The following is a 24644-nucleotide window of genomic DNA, read 5'->3' as shown; positions in this document are numbered from 1 at the left end:
TGTATTTTAATAGAAATGTCTCTATGGAAAGTGTTAAAAAAATTATATCCATCTTCTGCAAATTAAAAAAAAAACTGAATTTATTTATTACGGAAATTTAAAAGCCTTTCGTTTAAGTTATTATTGATAGATAGAATAGATGAATACATTACCTTGTGGCTTAAGGTGGAAAAGGAGTTAGACCTTTGATCCAGGACTATTAATAGAGGAGTTATTATTAGCTAGACTCTTGAAAATACCAGACAATCTATGTACATAGAAAGAGTTCATTTACTCTTAGGCATTTTTATGTGTTTATTGCTTAATATGGGTTTCACTATGATTTTTTTTTTCAAAAAAGAATTTATTTCAAATATTTTGAAATACTGGAAACATGCTACAATAAATTAATAAAAATATAATAAAAAATAAAAAAATCGCAGAAATATTAATAAAATATTTAATACCTAAGCCCTAATCGTTTTTCAAATTTCAATTTAGTTTTTTAAAACATTTATCACACACTCTTCAAATTTGGTTCCGGAAGCCTTCATGGTGTAGATATATAATTGAATTTTAACGATCACTACATGTTGATATACTTTTTCATTGCAAGTTAGGGTTAAAAAGTCCGTTCTGTTCACGGAGTCTCCGAAGTGAGAAGCTGTATCTCTTTCTGAACTGCAGAATTAACGGTTAGGATTACCTGATATTACCGGGTGCATTGTATACAGTACTCCCTGATGTACATCATATATATATATAATCAAATATTTTTATCGAAGAAATAACAATGTAGGTGTATTAATGATATATTCCAGGTGTGTGTATATAGATTCTAACATGTATACTTGGTGTACTGTAAATGGTGCTCCCTAATGCAAGTCATAAGCATACTTTGATCTAGGAATGACAATATAGCCGTATTAATGAAATATTGTATATTTTAAGCATAATTGAGGATTCCAATGAAATATAAATGCTAGTATGTAAAAATAAATGTTGGTTGTTTTTATTAGTAAGTGCTCTAAAGATGAAAGTACTCATCAGTCATCCCAATACCTTAAATGTTTGTTACAAACTCCTATTAATTATTCTTCTTTAATTCTTAAAGCAAGAATACATATGAATTGATAAAACTATTGAGAAGGTTCGTGTGGGTATACCCATGAAAAAAACAGACGGTTGCACTTATTAATTAAATTTTAAAGGTGTCTTCCATGCAACTCCAAGCGTGTACACAGTATATACTGTACACTGTATATAGTTCTCCCTGATGTATATCACATACATATTTTTGATCTAAGAAATAACAGTTAAGACATATTATTGAAGTTTTGCCGATGTTTTGTAAGTAGTATCGAGCGTGTATACAGGGTTCTTTGTATATAGTGTTCACTGATGTATATCATTTTTAAATATATGTTTTTGATCTAAAAAATAATGAGGTTGTCACGTATTGAGGCTCCTTAATTCGTTGGATCTCCTTTCTCTCTCTTCTTTTAATTATTTTTATTGCAAGATACGCTTTTATGTATATACAATTTATATATCTTTCATAAGAGACATACTTTATATTTCTTACTATAAATACCCTAACAAGACGACTTCTCTCTTTTTTTCTCCTACTGGTTCCCTATGGTTGATTCTAGTTACTTCGTGATATAAAACATAGGTATGATATTAATGAAATTTCGCAGGCGTTTGCATGTAGTATTGAGCGTATATAAAGGGTACACTGTATATAGTGGGTCCTAATGTACATTTATCATATACCAATACAGTATAAATAAATGGAGAATAATATACAGGGAGCACGGTATAAGATAAATGAAATATCGCAAGAGTTTAATTCAACTCATATTAAAAAAATAAAAGGAGGTACTTTATATACAATTTTTTTTTAAATGAATTTGACTTTAGATTAGATTTAGTAACGATATAATGCACTCATTGGCTCTTCAAATCATACAAAAAATTATGAAGCTTTGATTATTATTTTTTGTAAACATAGGGCGATAATGTCCCAGTAATAAGTAATTCAACTATTTAATATTCTGCAATAACAACTCAGGCTTGGAGCAATGAAAACCTCAGTGATATCTGGCATACTTACATAAGTTATCAAGGTAACAGTGCATCAATGAACGTAATTCCTTATATGGTAATCATGCACTATCCTACAGTACAACAACAAAAACTGGAATAACAAATTTAAGCAAGGCTGGAGTTCGCTTCAGGACGAATTTCGTGAAGGTTTTCCCAAATTGGTTGTTGTGCCAGAATATACCAATACTTTACATGAGCTAATAAAACAGGATTTTCATATAACTTGACTGGAGATCAAGGCATGTGGGGGGATTAGTATGACCAGCATCTACAGAAAATTGCATCAAAATATGGTTGTTAAGAAGATTTTTTCATGTTGGATCCCACGTAATCTGAAAAATGATCAAAACAATTTTCATGCTGATTGGTGCAAGGAAATACTGATATAAAATAGTTAGAAGTGCATTGTATAATATTTACAAAGGTGACAAAACATAGATCTACTAGCATATAAGCCTAAAACTAAACAGCAATCGACTGTATCGATCTTTCAAGATGACCGAAATTCGTTAGTTATTCGTAGAGAAGCATATCAAAGGAAATTATTGCCTCTTTTTTCGTTTTGACGGATCAAGTAGCTTCCATGGCATTTAAAGCAACGTAGAACAGTTAATTCTGAATGATATACCATCATTTGTCTTCTGGAAGTCTTCCAAAAAAACATCCAAAAACAGAAGAAGAGGCTTATCATTCTTTAAGTCACAATGCAAATGCTCACACTCTGCCTAAAACAAATCGATTTTCGGCTAGTCAAACCAATGAAATGATGGTTCTTCTGCCGTACAGCACTGATTTAGCCCGCAATGACTTTTTTATATTCCCATACATCAAAAATAAATTACGTAAACACTGGTTTTCATCACGAAAAGAAGCCATTGATGCATTCAAAACCTATGGTTGGGAGTTACCTGAATTAGAATGGAAAAAATGCTTCAAAAACTGGTTCTATGGAAAAATATGGAAAAGGGTAATGATTTTTGTGGATAATATTTTGAAAAGCAATAAAGCCAATTTCCCGAGAAAATATTTGTTTTGTCATTATTAGCCCAGAAATATAAAAAGCAACCTATGTATCTAATTCAGAAATTAATTTTCGAGGTTTCGAAGATTTTTTTTATATTATTTCTTATTATTTAGCTAACCTGGTGGATGAATAAAAAAAGAGACAGAAGGGGAGTTCGAAATATCTTATATTATCTTTAGAACAGTCCTTGTTTTGTTATAACTTAGAAAAACAATTTACAAAATTTCATTATATTTTATCGAATTACAATTTTGGATTATGAATAAACAGAAATAAAATAAATATATTATTAAAAAGGTGTTTAATGTATTAACTGTTTTTATGATAGGTATAAGCTGTAACAGGGAAAGTATAGTTACTCAAGATGAAGAATAAGTTTTACTTTATAAATTCAATTAATTAAATAGCATCAAATTTTGTGAAAATGATCAAATTTTAATATAAATTAATTTTTTTTAAATTGTTCAAAATACTGTCCTTTGCCTGTATTACAGTACAAAGACGAATAGGCATTTAGGCAGAGGCAGCAAAAACTGTTGCTTCAGATATATTGGCCCATTCTTTGATCAAAGTAAACTTCAGAGTGTCTTGTGTGGGGTGGTGGTAAAACCCCTGGGCTGAAAGGTTGGATCACATAAAAAGTACATGTGGTTCAGGTCAGAACTGCTACGAGGCAGCATATTCTTTCCCCAAAAACCTTGAAATTTGCTTTCGACCAGTCCTGCACAATTTTGTGTTTTTTTTTAGTGCCCTGTCTTGGCTGAAGATGTAACTAATAACACCTATGTATCCGGAAGCCGAGGAAGGATCTTGTTGATCAATATGACCTAGTAGAGTTGTTGGTATATCTTCACGCCCTCCTCAATGAGAATGAGAGGGATCTTCTTCGCGTATGACATAGTACCGGCCCAGACTAAGACAAATATGGCACCGGGTGATTATGCATTACTCATAAGGGATGCTGTGAATGGTCTTGTCTAAAACATGGTCATTTTGGGAGTTGTTGAACTCTGAAGAACTGTGTCCGTACTGTTTCTGCCCAAGTGCCTCTTCGTTTCTGCAATGTAATCCGGGCAAAAGGTAGTATTTTGAGCAACTTTTTGTTTAATTAACTTATAATACAATTTGATCATCTTCACAAAAATGTACTACAATTAATGAATTTATAATCTAAAATATATCTTCACAACTTATTTATCGCCCTGTTTATTGATAAATGTGCTAATTTTTATGTGGGGTGTCTAAACACACCAGAGTAATAATCGTCTGAGGAATTGAATATTAATTAACGAAGGGTTAAGTAAGGTATTATTGAATGAGAGTTTAAACCTCATTCTGTACTTTCTTTTACACTAACTGACACTATGCAAAAAGATTTTCTCCCTTCAGCTCAATCACACGTTTACAATATCATTGTTATTTAAGCCATGGAACAAAAAAATGAACATGAATACGTTCGACGGCAATAGGTGTGGCCTTCAAAGCCTTTTTTCCTATCAAGTTTTTGAGTATAATTTCGATTATGAGCCGTATTTTGAAATAAAATAACTATGTAGATGAAGATAAAAGATAATAACAAATTGATGAAAACACTCCAGCATTCGAAAGATAAATTTTACACTGTGACATCATTTTTGCCTGTCGATCAAAACCTACCTTCATTCTTGTTATTTAAGTCATAGAACGTGAAATGACCGTTAAAATTATCAATTTCAGTAGATTTGGCCTTTAAAGCTTTTTTTTTTCTTTTTTTTTGAGATCCCATTTTGATTATAATTTCGATTTAAAGCCATATTTGGAAATAAAATAACTAAAGATATGAAAATTTAAGGGCATAAAAATTGATTTAAAAAAATCAATATTCCAATCATTAATTATTTATTAAGTTACCTTCAATACAATTTCTCCAAAAATTTACCTAATCATACAAAAATGCGGTAAAATGATTGAAATGATGAAACAAGTTTTAATAAAGGTTTTTCTTTAATTTAAGCAATGATATGTATAAAGCTATTGGAAAAAATATGCAAGAATATTAGCTTCTAAAATCTTATATCATTTTACTTGATTTTTGTATGATTATTTATACACATCTTGTAGGAACTGTATTTAAGATAACTTAATCAATAATTTATCTTTGCCATACTTGAACATTTTTTTACTATTTGTTAATACCTTTAATTTCCATCTATTTAGTTATTTCACCTTGGAAAATACTCTGAGTCGTAACTATATAAAAATGTGATCTAAAAAAATGCTTTAAAGCCCAACCCTATCTCAGGTGAAGTTTTTAATTATCACTTTTGTGTTCTACGGCATAAAAAACAATTTATTAATGGGACTCTGTAGCTCGTTGGACAACGTGCTTGGGAGAAATTATATTTTGAACTCAATGTGCCTAAGTTTGTGTCTACATCATTCCTAAAGAAGAAAGAAATATACTTAACTCATTAATGTCGATGGTGTGTTCACACCACATTAGGTTTCTCCATAAGATATTTTTTTAATTATTTTTATACTAACGATGACCATGACAAACTTGATCGATTTAAAAAAAAAATTTGTAAGATAAAAAGTACTAAAAAAATAATATTGGTACCTTTTTTCAGGGGAATTTAATAATGATGCAACTCAGCGAGTAAAGATAGATTTTATTCTTTTTGTATATATTTTTTTAGTATAATATACTTTTCATTTAATTAAGTTCATTTTATATTAGAGTAGTCAAGGAATATGTAAACAAAATTTGAGACTTATAGATCATTTTTTTATTACAAATAGATGCATTTCAAGAAAAGGAGTTGTTATATAGTTTTATCTCGCTTAAACAACATTTTTTTAATCTTTTTTACAGATATACTTTTTTCCCCTGTTCCGAACTACAATAATAATAGTCAAAGAATAGGTGTACCAATTTTGATCATTTTAGTAAAAAAAAGTTATCATGTTAATCGAAGGATGCTTTGAAATTTTAATTACTTTTTGAGTCTCGGGCATAATGGGTTAATGTTTATGGACTTCAAAAATAATTCCTAGGTCAGATGGAGTAATTCTAATTCTATACTGTTTACTTATACTTGATTAGTACAACTCCATCTGAACAATTAAAGTAATATTAAAAAAAGGATCCATTGCACCCAGTTGGTATTTTAAGAGCTATAAAATACCAAGAAGGACCGGTCCTAGGATTCACAAATCGTGCCACTCAATTTGACTTGTTAGTTAAATATCTATCACTTCATTTGACTAATTAAATGAACATTAAATATATATTAAAGTGGGTATTAGGTGGCAGGCGTTCCAAGGCTTGAATTTGGTTCTAAAGGGTTATTTAAGAAGAATAAATCCCTTTTCAAAAGGTCAAAGTTTAACTACTTTAACTTGGAAGTACCTACATTTGTATACTACATAGCGTTATTATCATTTCTACAAGCCCCCTCTCTTTTACTTAGTACACAAATATTTAGCATTGTGTTTATCTTGTATTTCTTTTCCATTTTTTCTTGATATATACTAAAGTAAAATACCAATGTACAAACGTTGCATATATTTTGTAAAAAAAATGATATGCTTAAAAGATTAATAATGGGTGAGGAAGTCCTGGACCATTTTATGCCTACATAATATGTTTATTTAAATTAACCAAAAGAATTGGCTTAGGTGATATTTGGTGTTGTGTTTTTTTTTTACATATCTCAGTGATTGATTCGAAATTACAAGTTTTTTGGAAAGAATTTATATGTATTGGCCTACAAAATAAAAAGAGGTAGGTTTTTAAAGAGTGATGTTACAAGAACAAAATTCGTCAATTTGTACACGAGTTTTAAGAATCAAACAATCAAAACTCGGCTCGTGTACCTAAACAGTGAGTATTTGCTTGTGTCTCGTCAAAACTTGGTATTCCCATTTATTTTTTTTCTTAAGCCCATAATCGTAAGAAGAAATATTCTTAAACTTACTTCCTTTTTATTTGAAATGTATTAAGTATGTTTTCTCACAGACAACACAATATAGAAGTATGTTAACTATTGGTGATGAGCATTTTTTAGCTCGCCTTTTTTGTTGAGTTGGCTAACTGAAGAATAAATTGTATTTTCTTAACCTGTTGTCAAAGTTATTGAACTCCTGAGTAGTGAACTTTCTTTCTTACTACATTCAATTATATTCAAAACCTAATTGAATATTCCTGTGTGCTCATAAAAGACAGAGAGTAACCTTGAGTATTTGTTGCGGAGTTGTAAATGTAAGCCCTTGTTGAACTCAAAGTGTAATTGAAGATCGACATCAGAGTAATTCTTGCCAATGTCGTTGTTTATTTCTTTCTCAAATTCATCCCTTGTCACAGCTGATTTAATTAAACGTCATATCAGTAAAGCTGCTCTCCTCTATAACATTTTTGAAATTGTCAGGGCTACCATATCACTTTTCGGTTTCTTTTTTTTTACAGATGCCCAAATAGCTTCTGATTAGTATCATTATTGAATATTGTGAAATGTTTACTATTACAAGGTTGTCTGCGGTGTGGATGACCTGTAGCCTCCTCCAAAGAAATATATTAACATTGTCACCACTATATATAACTATAGTTTTTTTGAAAAAAAAATCAATATGTGAAAGTTTTTGTTTCTTCTAAATAACCCAAAAAAATATTGCAAACGTCCCCGTTTTAGGCCTTGTCCACCTTTCAAACGTTTTCAAAACGCTTCTGTATTTATTTGATTCGGATTTAAAAAGTTTTATGTCCACATGAGAAAGAAATCTGTTAAGTCCGAGCAGGTCAAAATATTTACTGAATTCAAGTGGAAATATATTTTATATTTGGTACATATAATATCACTAAATACAATACCTTATATTACACTTATTTCAGATGAATTATGTATAACAGAAGACTTTTTTTTAAAAATAAGATTATATCAGTCACGTCCAAAACATGTTCTCTCTTCTTAAAAAAAGTCCCTAATTTTAAGGAAGCATCCGAATAATACGTAAACTCATAGATCAATTTTTGTTAAATTACGTCATCAAAGATACTTACCACTGAAGTCTTTCTATCTTCTATTATTTTAATAAACCTATGTTAGACTTTAATTATACCTAAATTAATTTAATTAATGGCAAAATATTGAAATGTTTTATAAATACTTTTAGTTTTACTATAGCAATTCAAATGGTAAACTCAGATAATATAATATTATTGTAAAGGCTGTCTGGTAGAGAGCACTTTAAAGTTTTGGACGTTTTTCAAGGAACAATACTAAAAGTGAGACGGGATTTGACCAGGGATGGGTCTAAATCCATTGGTACTCTTACTTCAGTGTAATAATGTATTACTTATAGGTATTAAGTACTCTTAACACAATACATACTGATATGTGGTTAAAAAGCAGGTAATATATTCTCCATAGAAATACTTGGTATATAAATACTTATAGGTACTTGAGGAATTTCTTAAATACCTCAAAAGCATAAAACTTATACTTGACTTAAGTATATTTAATGTTCTTGAACCCATCCCTGAACTGAACTGGCCATGAGACGGAATACAATACCACTATATGTTACACTAATTATTACCTCCACACTATAGATTTTGGAACAACTAAATCCCTAAAATTGATGTATTTTGGATTCATTTTAATATTTTTCATCATATTTGACATATTTCAAACTTGAAACAATGGATTGAGAACTTGAAAATACAAATTAACTACATCCTTCTTTATACGCAGTTTGAAAAGTCTAATTCTTAAAATATTTTGATGTGAGGTTGGGCGTAATTCGAATTTGTTACTTTTGCCCAACTTCCTATCTTTATACAAATATGACGGGATGTAGCAATAGGCAAATGAAAACAAATCATAACTACATATATACAATATTCTTCATCTAAAAAATACATTGTGTTATTATTTTTTGATAAATCCTTTTATTTGGTTCACAAAGGATAATTTATTTTCTTACCTATTATTTTACATATATTATGAAACGGACAAGTCATTTTTCTATTAGTTTGTAATCCCACCAATTTATGAGCATTAAATTGAGTAGTTAAAACCTATCCTCAGGGAATTAATACATATGAACACAAAATATTATTTACATTGATAGTAAAATATATCAAATTTTGTTTTTTTCGTTCATTGTTACTTCTGAATGAAAAAAATTCTTTTATAATATTTGTACAACCTTATTACAATGAATCATAGTTCACTATCATATATTCATCTTTATTTTATTAACTCATTGCCATTTATTAATGCGTACTTGTTCAAAAAATTGGAATAAATGTATCTTCATAATAACACATGGGCTGAAAAGCCCTGGCCTAAATAAAGCAAATTGGTTTTTTAGTTCATAATTGCCTTTTCTTTTTTTTTTTAATTTCATTTACTTTTCGGAGTGGATTCAGCATAACACTTTTCAACCCATAGCTTAGCTTCATCATTATTTTTTTCCCATCAAGAAGCAGTGTAAAGTTAAAACAAATTGTTGAAAGTTGAATTAAAAAATATAAAGTATTATTCGATATAATCGATTTTGGAGTCAATAACAGCAACGACTCTACCTCGGAAACGGGAGCAGAACCTGATGACAATTTCCTTTGTAATATTCCTGAATTCCTCTCAAATCTTGGACATCAGCACAGATTTTGTGTTACAAAAGGACAAATTAGTACATGGGATTGAGGTACGGTAAGCTTGGAGGCCAAACACTGGGCTTTTACAAAGTAAAAAAAACAAAAACGGACAACCAGTCCAACGTTTTCTTTGCAGTGTGGTATGGAGAAGAGTCATAATCACCTCCAGACTCTTCCAGTTTCTTCCTGCTCTCCAGGCATTAGACCAATCCAAGTTTAAAAAGTGTGCAATCTCAACATTAGTTACTTTCGCGACCAATACAATGATTAAAGTGGTCATACAATTATGCCTTGCCGTTTTTATTGTACGATTTCTCTTTAGTCTCAGTATTTGAATATTTGTCTTGATGATACTCCACTTCTTTCTTCTTAAAATGGGGCTATTTTTACGTGATTACAAACGCTCCAACAATGCTATGTTTTAATTATTGTTAATAGTTTGGTCCTTATCGAAGTAATCATCCTAAAATACACACGCCCTAACATTGCCCGTCAATTGTTTTATCTTTCCACGCTTTAAATTCGGTTCATCCTACACATTTGACTTGGCGATTCAAATCTATAGTGTCATAACGGAGCCACGTTTCATCAATAGCACCATATTATCGAAAAAATTATACTTATAATGGTTGAATTTCGCTAAAAACTGCTTTGAATCATAACACATTTTCATACTGATCGATTATAAGCATGCTTGGCACGCACTTTGCATACAGATTTGGCATGTCAAATATTCATGCGCTTTATCTCCAACTCGCTTTTTTGTAATCTGTAGATTCCCATTTATGTCGATCAATTTTACTTTACGATTATTCAAAATTAATTTGTGGACTTTTTTGATATTTTAGACGGTAACTGCCTCTAGTGGACGTCCACAGCGTGAATGTGTTTCGACGTATATTTCATCTCTTTTAACTTTCTCAAATCATTTTTCAATGGTCGATTTTGTGGGGACATAGTCCCAATAATGTTTATCAAACCAAGGCTTGGCTTCAATAGTATTTTCTTTATTCAAAAAGCAATGTTTTTTAACCAAACGAACTTTTTTAAATCCTTTTTTTTTCTTCAATATTAAAAGTTGCTTCACTCTCAATAATATATCTCACGAACCAATTGTCCTACAAATGAGGAATTTGTTTCCTTTGAAGGCTAATAGTAATTAAATGTAATATGATTAAGTTCTACCGGCCCCATCTATGTGTCAGTCTACGAAATTTTCTTCGATGTAATAAGAAAATGCATTAAATTAATGTCCAAAAGTTGAATACAAATATACTTTTCCCACTTGGTGGTGCTGATGGTAAAATGAATTACCCGATAAATATCTACACAATCTCCATAAATTTACAAAGTAAATTCTCTCAAGGAAAGGAAATTTCCATATGTCACAAAGAAAAATCATTAAGTTACGTCATCTAAGATACATTGAAAGTGATATCTTGTTTTTCATACCCGGAGAAATTTGTACAATTTAAAAAAAAAAAAAAATAGAACGATTCAACATAAATAAATTAACGTATGAAAGCAGAACGTTATTTTTTTTTTAGAAAAGAACGAATAAATGTATCTTGTATATAAAAATTCAGAAAATTTTGCATCTCTAAAAAATGATTACAAAATATTGATAAGAAATAAAGTCAGAGTAAACTCATTTCATTTATACAATTGAATCATATATTATTTTCTTTATTTTTAATTCCAGAAATATTCTGATAATGATTCTCTATGTCTTCTAAGGATTGATCTTTTGTTTCCGGAAGAAAAAAGTATGCAATCAATACGGCAGAGACAGAAACACATGCAAATATTCCAAAGCATCCATACATTTTAAAGTTTTGAAGCATAAAAGGTGACTGAAATAGAAAATTGATAATGGTAAAAACTTGGAAAAATTAAAACAAAATGTAACAAGTCAAATGACGTACAATTTTAGCTATAACAAATATAGAAATCCCTTCTACAAATCCAATGATTCCAACACCAAAACTTCTTTTATCTGCGGGTAGCAATTCCCCTTGAAGCGTCCTTGAAATTGTACCAAATCCAATAGCATATGATCCAAAAAGAAGTGCAACCGAGAATAGAGGGAACAAGCAAATAACTTGATACTCATGAATCCCCCATGCTTGAAAATATCCCTATCAAATATTGACTATTTATATATGTATATACGTTTCAAAGAATAATCACGCAGCATTTTTATTTACAGATGAGGGCAATATAAAAGAAGTGATGGGTTGCAAAAAAAAGCAACAGTAAAGTCATTATTACTACATTCCTTCAAGAGGTAAATAAAGTAAAACAAGCTAAGCTACATGCGTGATCCTTCCGTGTATTTAGAATTACATGATACACTTTAAAATTGGCAATACCTACATTATGCATAAGAAATTGATGAAGAGCAAGGGAAGAGTTAGCAACGAAAATAAAGGCTGAAAGAGTGATGTAAACAGTTCTTCGCTTCACTGATCCAATAATAGATACTCCAAATATGCCAAGGATCATTCGAAAAAGGGACAAAAATGCAGAGATAAGATATGGATCAATTGGGAGGTCCATGTTCTAAAGAAGGAAAGGACCGATTAAATCATGGCTTCAATTAGTGTTGGATCGGTCTATTCAATGATTTCCTAATCAGTCTTTCCCTATTACACCCTTAAGCTTCAGAATGGTATATCATTAAAAGATATTCTTCTGAACAGCTAAAATGACGACGATAGTTACTACGTTATTTCAGTTGTTTCATTTACCATTAAGGAACAGTAAGGACTGGTCCTCGGACTGACAAATTTTATTAGGACTGCACTGATAGAATTGCATTCTCTTTAGTTTTGGAAGACCGATGCAACACTATTTCTTATAAGGGTCAGAGAAAGAAATAACATCTACCTGAAAAAATGTTATCATATAAAAATTAATGAAGGTTGTGCCCGTCCAGACTTGAACAAAGGCAATGAAGAAAAGAAGAATAACAAAGGGCTTTACGAAAGTCGGGTGAATGAGATCATTCCAATATTGACGCAGTTTAACCTGCGTAATAAAATGTGATATGAAATTTTATATTATTCATAGTTAAAGAATTACTCTTACCAAAAGAGTCTTTTTGCATTCAAATTCATGAGCTTCTATCTCTGTGTTGAGGTTATTCTCAATTTTTTTTATTGCATCTAGAACCTGAGCTCTTTCTCCTCTCAAAAACATGAGGCTTTTAAATGCTTCAGCTGTTTTATTTCTCCGAATGAGCCATGTAGGTGATTCGGGACAAAATATAAATCCAAAGAAATTGATTATAGGAACACAGCCCATAATGCCTATGATTTAAAAGAAGTTTAGGCTATATTCAATTACAGTTCTGAGTGTCATAAAAAGTACAAAATCAGATATCTTGCCCATAGTTATTCGCCATGAGAGTAGTCCAGATGAAATACTCACTACCAAAGTTCCAAAATAATATAGGAGACCGAACATCCCTGCAATGGTCCCTCTCATATGAGGATGACTTATTTCTCCGATGTAAATAGGGAGTGAAGCCAGGGATGAGCTCGTAGCATGACCACCTATGTAACATATTAAGATATAATGTTTCTAGTCTAATAAAGTATTATAACTACCAATGAATCTTCCAAAAAGTAGCATTGGAAATGATGTTGAAAAAGCCATACAGAAAAAACCTGTCGACATGACCGCACAATCAATCATCATGGACAACTTTCTACCAAAGTAATCACTTTGAAATCCTCCAACAATCGATCCAAAAATAAAACCAATGGAAAATAAACTAGCTATAACCGATTATAAATCCCTTTCAAAAGACTTGGATGAATTAATAAAGAGCCTTACCAAACCAAGAGCCTTCCTCCATTGTGAGTGTGAGTTCATTTATACTATCTCTGGATTCACCTTGAAGTTGGGGAAGTATCATTGAGGATGAGATGAGTGCAATAGCTCCAGTCATGCTCACAATATTTGCCACAACACCGACTGCCATTTGTCGTCTAACATTTCCAAAGGGTCGAAGGATTTCAAGAGGTTTATCAACCCTCGGGATAGAGGCTTCATAGACTATGATCACCATCTTGGAATTTTAGATCTCAAGTGGAACGAGTTAAATTGATATGGAAGAAAGGAATCGAACCACATACACCCATCTGACCGCCACTCTCATATATTGCAATCCTTTATAACATTTTCTTATTATAGTTTTCCCTGTACTGATGATGAAATAGACATGTTTCTATACTATCTATGAGAGAAAGAGTTAATGAAATTCTCCATCATGTTTGGAAAATTAAGCTAATGTAGGCAGTGAGCAGATTATAGTTAAACAACTCTTTTATTATTCTGCAGTAATAATGATTTAATAATTTGATAAAAAAAATAATGATTTAATTGCAAACTATTTAAACAATTAAGATATCTAGTGTATATACTATTCGGCCCATCAACAAAAAACAACCTAGCCTTAAGTCTGAATTACATGCGGTTGACCCTGTGCAAAAACATCCTAACTGGTAAAACATACAGAAATGAGTTTTATAACTTTTTGGGGGTATCCATGGAAGGAAATACTATGTTGGGATTTCTTCAAAAAAAAAAACCAAAAGTGAATATTTTTTATATATTTCAAGGGCGAACGTAGGCTAACTCTTTTGTACTACAGATTTATTCAGTATGCATTCATGCCACATGCGCTGTTTCACATAAAGCGAGTGTAAATCTGCCAGTGTTAACAGTTAAAGAATTAACAAGTCTACTACTGTTAAGTACGTAAGTGGAGATGACAGCACTACATATAGGGAGCGGGGATCAAATTGTCACCAAAATATTTTTCTACAAAAAAACCACACAAAATATACATTTTTTAACTTTTTTATTGAAAATCAAAACTATGACGAGCATATAGATATAGAGTAGCCATTCATTCGATATAATCACCGTTGGCATCAATAACGGCCTCAATACGACCTCTGAACCGGCGGCAGGCTCTTCTGACACTCTCATTGTCCATGTTGGTATGTCTCTCGACATAGCCCCAGACAAAATAGTCCAAAGGATTAAGGTCGGGAGAGTTAGGAGGCCACAAATCCTTGGTTACGACGTCACAACAGTTCTCGGTTAACCACTGCATGGAGATTTTGGACACATGGCAGGGTGCTGAGTCCTGTTGCCACACCCAGGGCAGCCCAGATCCCTTGCCATGGCCTTCAAGGACCTGGTAGGGGCATCCTCAACCATCTTCTTCACCTTGTCGACAAAGTCGGTGTCCCTGACCTTCCTGTCGCCGCCCTCCTCCTTGGGTGCCCTCTTTATGGTGGCATCAACATCCCAGGTGTCCTCTAGCTTCTTACGGATACACTGAACAGTCCGTAAATTCACTCTTAAGGTTGAAGCAATCGTTGAATTGGAGATTTCACCTCCATTATTAACCAATGCCATGACTACGGCGTACCTCGAAAGCTCATCATTCCACTTATAGCTCTTTATCTCTTCATATGATGACGGCATGATGCTAACTGAACTACGTATCGTCAGCTGACAAGAATAGCTTTCCTATTTGGTAACCGGTGTTTTATTTGATAATGTCGTCTTCAAGTTGATCCCCGCTCCCTGTAAAAGCTCTAATTTCCAAGTTTATAAAGTGAGAAAAATTATGACTGTCTTACACTGACAATTAGATGCAGTAGTGTGCAATTTATTCTATTAGCTTTTAACAAATATAATTAAAACAATATTTTATTTTAATACATGTTAGTATGCTGTTCATCTTTTAGAAAATATAAATAATTACATTCATACCAGTTAGTACGGTTTAGCGATTATAGTCACCCAAAGATTGACAGCTAAAGTTTTTTTCCAGAATGCATGTTTTCACACTGGATCAACGATTTGTGTTCTTCGAAAAATTACACCATTTTATCCCTTGGATTGAGATGGTGTGTTCTTGTTTGTTTTTACCCAAAGAAACATGCAAATGACCTTTATAACCCAAAATTAATGTTTTTTGTGGTCTACAGTGAGCAACATTTTTTATACATACTATCATTAAGTCTTGATTGCTCCATAAAAATACAAAAATATTTTTCAAGCAGCAAATCTCACATAATTTTAAAAATATTGATTTTTAAGGGTTTTTTTTTATGAAGCTGTTTGTTTTCATTTTACTACAAACTAAAATTTATATCAAAAATAAGAAAAATATTAGACTTCCTTAAAAGGAGTTAATTTTGTTCTTTTTTTAATAAAAGTATTTTCTCCGATTCAGAAAAAGATACAGAAATAACTGATTGTTTTTTATTTTGAAAATGTGTGTATACTAACTATATTGAATAATTTTTTGTTTTTTTATCTTTTAAACCAAAAAATAACATTAAATCATGTAAATGTTGTGAAAAAATATTTTTCATAAAAACACATTAGCTATTTGGAATATTTTGGACCAATTTTGAGTGAAAAATAAGTTTTATTTATTGTTATTTGCCAAGTACTGCTATTTCCTTGAGAGGAGTAACAACTAGCAACATATTGTACACAAAGGCTTGAAAATGTCCTTTTCTCTTCGTATATATATAAAAACTATAAAAAAATAGCGTTATACCCTTGAGGTATGAATTACCAGTCCAATAATGAGTTTTGGAAATGCCATTTTGTATACTTTTAAGTATCATTCAGTGTCGCTTTGTATCTCTAAGGGAGCAAATATAATAAAAATTAAAATTCCTAGCGTAATGGTTCCAGATTTCAAATAAGTTATATTTATTTTTGTATCTTATTTTAATTAAAGAAAATGGCTAGGATGTTCATTAAAAGAAGTTGCATACTGAGCAGTATATACAACCATATAAGAACATATCACACTCAATGTAGTCTCTGCAGGCCCTGAAAACTAGAAACCATTTTTTTTTTTTCGGGGGAGGGGGAGTTCTAGGAGACTGGAGTAGATCAGGGATTTTTTGACCTATCTAATGAACATTGAATCAAGATAGCTTAAGACAAAATAATCCAACAGATTCAAGTGTGTGGAGCTAGGAAGCCAATTATCCTTGGACACCCGGCCTTAGCGGTGCTCCTGGGGCCAATCCCGAGTGTTTTGGGTAATAAGTGAAAAATTTAAATTTGTATTTCACCACATAATAACCGACTTTGTACTGGTATATTCGCTGAAAATTCGGAAATTTGACCCGTTTTATTTCGTTGTTACACACTGGATATGGTGGTATAGATCCCGTTAGTTTGAAATCATTATATATATGCTTATATACTTTGATTAATTGCTACTCCTTTGGTGTCCATCTGATGTTTTTGGTCTGAATACGAGCTTGCCCCTCCTTCCAACAAAAATCTGGTAGATGTCCTTGATATGCTTTATAGAGGTTAATAATTTATGTACAATCGAACTTGAATTATATCCAGTATAAACCCCAATAAAACCGGAATCTGTATAAGCATTATGTCGAATTAAATATCAATGATTGTGAATTACTGTTTCATGTTGACTATAATTTGATTGTATGTAAATGTATTGATGATAAAAGTTAGACTTTTATAGCTGTTTTATATGATTTTTTGAGAAATACACAGGGTTTTTTTATTGGCCTTTATTAGCACGCATTTAAACATTTACAATCTTATTGTAATATAGCACAATATACTCGAAAAATAATTCGTTAAAACATGTAGACAAACGAAAATTAAAAAGGTCATTTAAGATATGGCAAAATCAAGAGTATTTGAAATAAATAATTTCGAAATAACATCAATTGGACGATGAAATAAAAACATAAAAGAATTTAAATCTTCAATAAAACATTCGCATAAAGATTAACAATATGTAAAATTCCATCGAGGCTGTCTTCTTTTACTGTCCGTAATTTATAGACTATATATTGCGTTTTAATAATAATTGCATCCACTCTCTCATTATTTGAAGTAGTCTTCTTTACCCAGTTGTTTATTGAATAATGTACTAACCATTTTAATAACGTCCCCATAAATTTTAGATAAAGATTTAAATTCCTACAAAAAAATGATCGGTTGTCTCTTTTGAACATAGACAGAAGAAGCAAATTTCCCTTTCGTTATTGAAATACTTAGAAACAACCTCGAGAGTCCTGGATAATATTTTGGATTTAGACCATCTTTCGCTGGAACTAAAAAACTTATTGGTGATTGCCTTAAGGCTTTCTTGCCTACGTTTTTTAATGCTGCGTTGTTCCAAATATGCGTTGAATAGTGTTAAGGTTGGTGTGTGTACATACGTTTTCTCAAGGAGGAAGTACTTGTATAAGATGATTTCAGTCTAAGAGGGAGGAGAGGAAATTTACAGAAATGTTTGTTCCAAAAATAGATTCATAAAACACAAAATCCATTTTATTCATTAGACAATCTGTCAAGTTAACATCTGCAGTAATATCGGAGCTTATGGTACACACAGCATTTTGTTTAATGCAACCTCTAGTTGCCATTGCCCATTGTAAAGATAATTTAAACTTTTTAACTACTTCAGTAGCACCATCACAAAAAAATCATGACAAGAATTTTAAAACATCCAAAAGTTCCAAATGTGGGCTTAGCTGAAATTCTGAGTAGTTTAGCTTTAAGAATTAATTTAAATGAATTTTCCAATATTATTCATATTCCCATAACTTTCTAATCCAATAGTAGTTCAGAGCTTTCCATAGAAAATGAAATCCACCACAATGGGTTATGGACTCTTTGGTGGTTTATGATTTATTTGGTAAATAATTTCAAGTAGGAACCGTCTAGACATAATATTTCCCTATCGATACTGTTTTTAAAAGGTGTAACACAGAAGAGGTGTGTTACTTTAGGAATAATATAAACATTCCATGCCCTTAGAGAAATACACAGGTTAATTATATTTATTTTTAGAGCAGTTGCTTTATCTTCTTCTTTTTTTAATGTTTTTAAAAGAATATTTAACTATTAGTGATTGAATAGTAATGTGAATTGGTTCTAGGACCATTGACCGATAATATTTTTACCGAAGGACAATTTGCCGTGTGTACATTTAGCCAAAACCCAATTTTCCTAATAGACATTTTGCTGTACGACCATTTGGGATATTTGCCCAAAAAAGATATTTAATATATGGATATACCTATGTGATTATATATTTTAATTCAATCTAAAATAATAATTAAATAAATAGGTATTGTTTATCAGCTTTATATATATATAATGTAAATTAATGTGTGTTCTTTTGGAAAAAATATTTTTTTATTAATTAAGCATGAATTATACATATGTATACCACAAAACATTAGTATGTGGTACGAAACAATAGGTTGCTACAGAAAATATTGTAAACACTTTAATATACTTCATCAATGATTTTAATTATCAAAAACATAGCTCCGTGATGAGTAAAATGCATTTTTTTTATCCAAAGGCACATTTTAAGAGTGGATCCACTCAAATTTGAGGAAATATCCAGTTTGATCCGGAATAAAACGTCCGTTAGAATTAATAGATATCAATTTATTGTAATCATGCATCAGCATAAATTCTCCTAATTCTGACATATTTGGTTCAACAACACGATTATTCACTTGTTATATATTTTGGAGCTCTTTGTTACTAACGTTTAAATTTAAAAGTAAATGAGACAATGTTAGATAAATAAATTCATGTTTGGCAATGCTAACTGAATACAAATTTGTAGGGTTTTTAGTTAATGAATAATTCTAAATCGATCTTTTCTACTTATAGAAACTTGCATTTACTATCATTTATATTTGTAGAGTTGTAGTAATCATACAAATTCTTAAATACATATATAATACTAATTTTTTCAACTAGAGTTATAGTCATTCGGATGTTGTTTACTATTAAGCAGATTTAGAGGCACATTAGTCCATTCTCAGATAAATAAAACGATGGACATAAGATGCTAAAAAAAAATATAAAACAATAATTCTGTTATCCTTTGGGTTTTTTCATAGTGATAAAAAGTTATCAAAATTGTCCATCTAGGTTGCTTTCTTTGTAATAGTGTTACGGTACAAAAGGGTAATGAGCGTTTTTAATGACGTCATAGACTACATCTTAATTGAAAGAACATCATTTTCGGGGATCAAAGTAGATATTTTTACAACCATAAAATGAACAAATATCCAATAAATCATTATGAAAATTACTTTATGGATGAAAAAAACTTATCAATTGCATGGAATACTACTTAATTCTAATCATAAACACTGATTGTTGAACTAAAACAAAGTAATATGTTGTAAAAATTCCTAAAAATGGGCTACTTTTCTATTTTTTTATTTTATTTCTTTTGATCGACTAGGGCAGTGGTTCTCAAATGGGGGGGTACGCATACCCCTTGGGCTACTTTGATGCACTCCAGGGGGTACTTGAAATTTTCAAAGAATATTTTATACGTGGTATATAACTTAAGGGTGGGCTGGGGGGGGTATTTTTACTAGAAAATGATAGAATAATGATCGATTTTTTCTTTCAAAAAATTTAATATTTTAATTTAGTTATGTGTGAATAGCTATGGATTTTTAAAATTTTTTTTAAATTTTTTTCTAAAAAATTTAATATTTTAATTTTCATTTAGTTATGTGTGAATAACTTAGGATTTTTAAATTTTTCTTCTAAAAATTTTATAATTATAAATTGTTTTCAAAAATTTTCTAGAGTAGCTATGGATTTTTGAATTTTTGGGAATAACCAATGCTTTTTGAAATTTTTTAAGAGTAGATATGTATTTTTGAATTGTTTTTGTGAAAAAATTTCATAATATCATATATTAATTTTTTTTACCTGCCGCAAAATTGGGATAAACGGTCATAAGGGCCAGTTCTGAGACTTTATGGAACAAAGTAAATAAGCACTGACTCAACACAAGTTGTCATGCCATTTTTCGGTTTCTTATTTTAGCATATTGGATTTGGATGGAAATGTGTTTCTAATGTTATAAAGTACAAACACGAACACACTATCTTAAAGATAGCCAAATAAAAATATTTTATTTATATTTAGCTGGTTTGTTTTAAAATTCTAAACTAAAACGATCTACTATAAACTATAATTATATCATATGTAAATTTCTATTGTATAACATCTCTGTATACAACATTTTTATTGTTTTCTGTCCATTAGAAGTAAATATAATCAAACATGTATTGACACTCTTGAAAATCCTACATATATTCACCATGTGAAAATACTGATTTTGGTAAATATATATGAATTTTTTCGAATACTTGATCTTGGGATTTATTTATTGTCATTTCCATTGGCATCTTGACATGTTCCTTCTTCTACCATAATGAAGATACATACTAAGATTAACTTGCTAATCCTCTTCTTCATTTATTTTACTAATTTTCTTTTTTAGTTCGTATTCAATATATGATTTCCCTTTTTCCGTACAATAATTCGTTTTTATTTCTATTTTTTTGGCAGATTTTCGAATTTACAATTTAAAAACCTATGAAACATGGGAATCGATCTTGTTTTATGAAAAAAAAACGTATTTGCAAAAAAACAACTTTTTGAATTGAACATAGATTTAGATACGTAGATTAGATTTTCAACCAACTTCTATTTTTGTCAAAATTATGTATTTGGCTCTGTTTTTGAAATAAATACGTTTTTATCATTATTTTTCTAAGCGGGACGTACATCACACACAAACACACACATTAATAATTTTAATTATAGAGGATTACACATCAATATCAGCAAAATGTTAGGATTATTTCAATAGATTGTAAGATCTTACAAATCTTAAAAAAAAAAAAAAAAAATACCCTTACTATAGAGACTGCTAGTTTTTTTGAGGCAAATATTTTTCTTTTTTAATTTTCATATGCTCATATTTTATCTTATTGTGGACCTGTTTATGTCATTTTGGGTATGCATGGTGTTGTATAACCAGAGATGTATAAATTATATATTCTTGAAAGCGGAAGTGGCTTTTTCTAGTTTGCATCCAAACAGGATTTTTATTTTCACAAGCTCCTATCATTATTATTTAATTCTTGAGTAGGGAACATCTAAGTATTAAGTAATGACTCGTGCGTATGCCCATGAAAGACGGAGAGTAACAATCGAGGCTTGTACGGGAGCTATAAGTGTAAGTCCTCGGTTGACTCGAAGTAGAATTGAGGATCAACAACAGAGTAATTCCAGACTATATGTCCTTGCTATATATACGGATGTGGGATTTGTACTTATTTCCTTCCTCTTATGGTTGCTTGCAGCTGATGTAAAAGAATGTCATGACATCTAAGCTGCTTTATTCTTGATTTTGTAGGATTATCACAATCAATATCAGTTTTTTTACCTTTACGTACCAAATTCCTGTGCATTACTTATGTAGTGTATAAAGTAGTGATAATTTGAATACTTTTATTTGAAACAGAAGTATTTCTTATCCTTAAATAGTCGCAGTGACATAATATATCTGTATACAACATTTAATGACACTAAATTTAATCCTAAAATCTTCCTATATAAATGTATTAATAAAAGTTATTTGGGATGCCATTTTCACTCTCTATGTACGTTAATCAAAAGGTATTTTTACATTTGATAAAAGACTAAAAAATCAGAGATTTGATGTTGTTTACATGTGTAAACGGTCTGTTTCAACGATTGTATAGTTCTGGTATAAAATTTGACTTGCAATTAATAGAGATTCATAATAACATTATCCTTTCAATCTTCAACATTTTGGTGTTAGATTCAACAGGTTTCAACAGATTCAACCAGGGGTTTTGAATCTTGTAATTGGGGAGTCCAAGAATTGAACAAAGCCTGATTGAGGAGGAATATTGCACAATTCACACGGTTTTTCACCATCTCTGCTATCAGAAGTGGTACTTTTTGGGTACGTGGGGTGAGACACCGCCAGTCTGTTTGATGCACCTTGACACGGTGGACCTCGAAACATTGACGACCATGGTCGTTTCGGAGAAAAGCAAGGTTCAAACCTTCCAAAAACATTTTAACTATATATAATAGGATCACAATACAAGATTCAAGTTTTATGTCTGGAAAAATTTATGACACTTTGCTAAGAGCAGCTAAGTTTCATACTTTGGTATTTAAATATGATGCTTCAACCTCCATTGGAACAAAATGTAAAGAAAATTTGTAGAACATACATTGATCTTCTTAACCTGCTCTAAGCATGGGCAAAGGTAATAATGAAGTCCTTCACTTTTGTCAAGGAGGATAGCTCATTTATAGCTCAGTTCCAAATTTTCGCCTTTGTTGTTTATGCTACATACTCTCTGTAGAAGTTTTAAGAATTGGCTTAAAATTTTTACACCGCCCAATATGTTTTCATCAAATCCTGAGAAAATCCAATTTACAAATGAAAAACTTCTATACTTAAAGGGTTTAATCGGACGATAACAACTGCCAATTTATTGATACTTTCAAAACTGCAAATGATTTTTTTATGTTCCATAATTGTTCAGATGGAGTTGAACTAATTAAGTAATAAGTAAAAAATTTATTATTTACTCCATCTGACCTTGGAATTGTCTTTGAAGTCCATATACATTCAGTATATTTCCTTCTCTAGGGACGACTTAGTATCTAACCTACGCACATTGAGTTCAAATAATTTCTCCCGAGCGCATTGTCAAGTCGTTCCATTATAACTAAACTTTTCACAAAATTTGCAAAATATTGATGAAAATTATTTGTTTATTGAAATAAAAGATAATTACAAAAAGTTATCTAGATTAATTTAAGAGAAAAGTAATCGTATGTTGCTTGAGTTTTGTTCATGAGTCTAATAACTGAAAAAGAATTCTAGGCACATATCATTACCATATTTACAAACTCAATACCTTAAATTAAAACTCAACTGATCTCTAACGAATTAAATGTTAATCTATTATATTTTTAATAATAGATGAGTAAATCAATAATCACTTTGCAAAACTGCATTTAATCAGTTTTAAAAGTGTAGTGTTACGAAAAAAATATATATATACTTTGCAATTCCATGCTTTTCCTGTTTTTGTAAACTGAGTTTATTGCCTTTATAATTAATGCAATGACAACACAATTCAGTTCAAAACTGAGAGAAATATACAGGGTAAGGGAGAAAATCGTGAACTCAAGCGATGGATTTAGAAAAACATCAATTATTTTATTTTTGCAATAATGGGGAAAAAAAATAATCCAAACAAAACATGTAGACAAGGTTTTTGTAAAACTTTTTTCACTCAATATGGTCACCTTCATTATAAATTACAGCCTTTACACGTCACCTGAAGGCCATGCAGGAGTTGATAACAAACTCCTCTGAGAATTTTTCCAATACAACTACAATGGAAGACTTCAGTGAGTCCACATTTGGTCGTGAGGTGCTGTTGATTTCCCTCTCGAAAGGGATCCATGCAGAAAAGTCCGGTGAGTTCAAATCTGATGAGGAAGGGGAACATCTCTCTTTAGACCAGAATCGAGCCATATTATCTGTACATAACTTTTGCCACTTAGCGGTTTGAGAATGGGCGCCTCCCAATTCATCGACTTACTGGGATCCTCCTTTATATTCTTCTCCAAACCTAAGAAGAACTTCGTATCACTCATTAAATTATGTCCTCAACACTCTCACATCCTGGAGAGGTCTTCTCATTTTTTTATTTTTCATTTTGTCCAACTTAAAACCAGGCTCATATAACACTTGACAATGTCCGTAATCTTCATGACATCTAAGATATGTTCCCTTTTTGTTCGCTCATGATGATAAAATGACTAAATTATTGGCATGGTTTGTTTATGTCAAAAGCACTGTGGAAAAAGAATACCAAAAAATACAAGGTCAAGGTCTGTCTCGAAAAGGGATTCTCCAAGTTCAGGCTTATCTCTGCAAGGAGATCAAGAGCTTACTAA

The 24644-nt window shown here is 30.9% G+C and overlaps 1 protein-coding gene across 1 annotated transcript; it reads right to left on the bottom strand.

Moving 5' to 3' along the window:
• Positions 1–11248: 11248 nt before the first annotated feature.
• LOC121120006 (solute carrier family 2, facilitated glucose transporter member 6) lies at positions 11249–13968 on the bottom strand. Its single transcript, XM_040714858.2, has 8 exons — positions 13593–13968; positions 13364–13534; positions 13142–13309; positions 12843–13063; positions 12642–12782; positions 12129–12314; positions 11678–11890; positions 11249–11605 (listed from the first exon to the last, which is right to left on the bottom strand). Exons 1-8 carry the CDS (start codon positions 13825–13827, stop codon positions 11423–11425), a joined length of 1518 nt encoding a protein of 505 aa, XP_040570792.1. The 5' UTR covers positions 13828–13968; the 3' UTR covers positions 11249–11422.
• Between the last annotated feature and the right edge of the window lie 10676 nt (positions 13969–24644).

This window comes from Lepeophtheirus salmonis, chromosome 1 (genome assembly GCF_016086655.4).
Source record: "Lepeophtheirus salmonis chromosome 1, UVic_Lsal_1.4, whole genome shotgun sequence".
Taxonomy (NCBI): domain Eukaryota; kingdom Metazoa; phylum Arthropoda; class Copepoda; order Siphonostomatoida; family Caligidae; genus Lepeophtheirus; species Lepeophtheirus salmonis.
The sequence above is the reverse complement of the archived record's forward strand: the minus strand, read 5'-3'. Positions and strand labels throughout refer to the sequence as shown.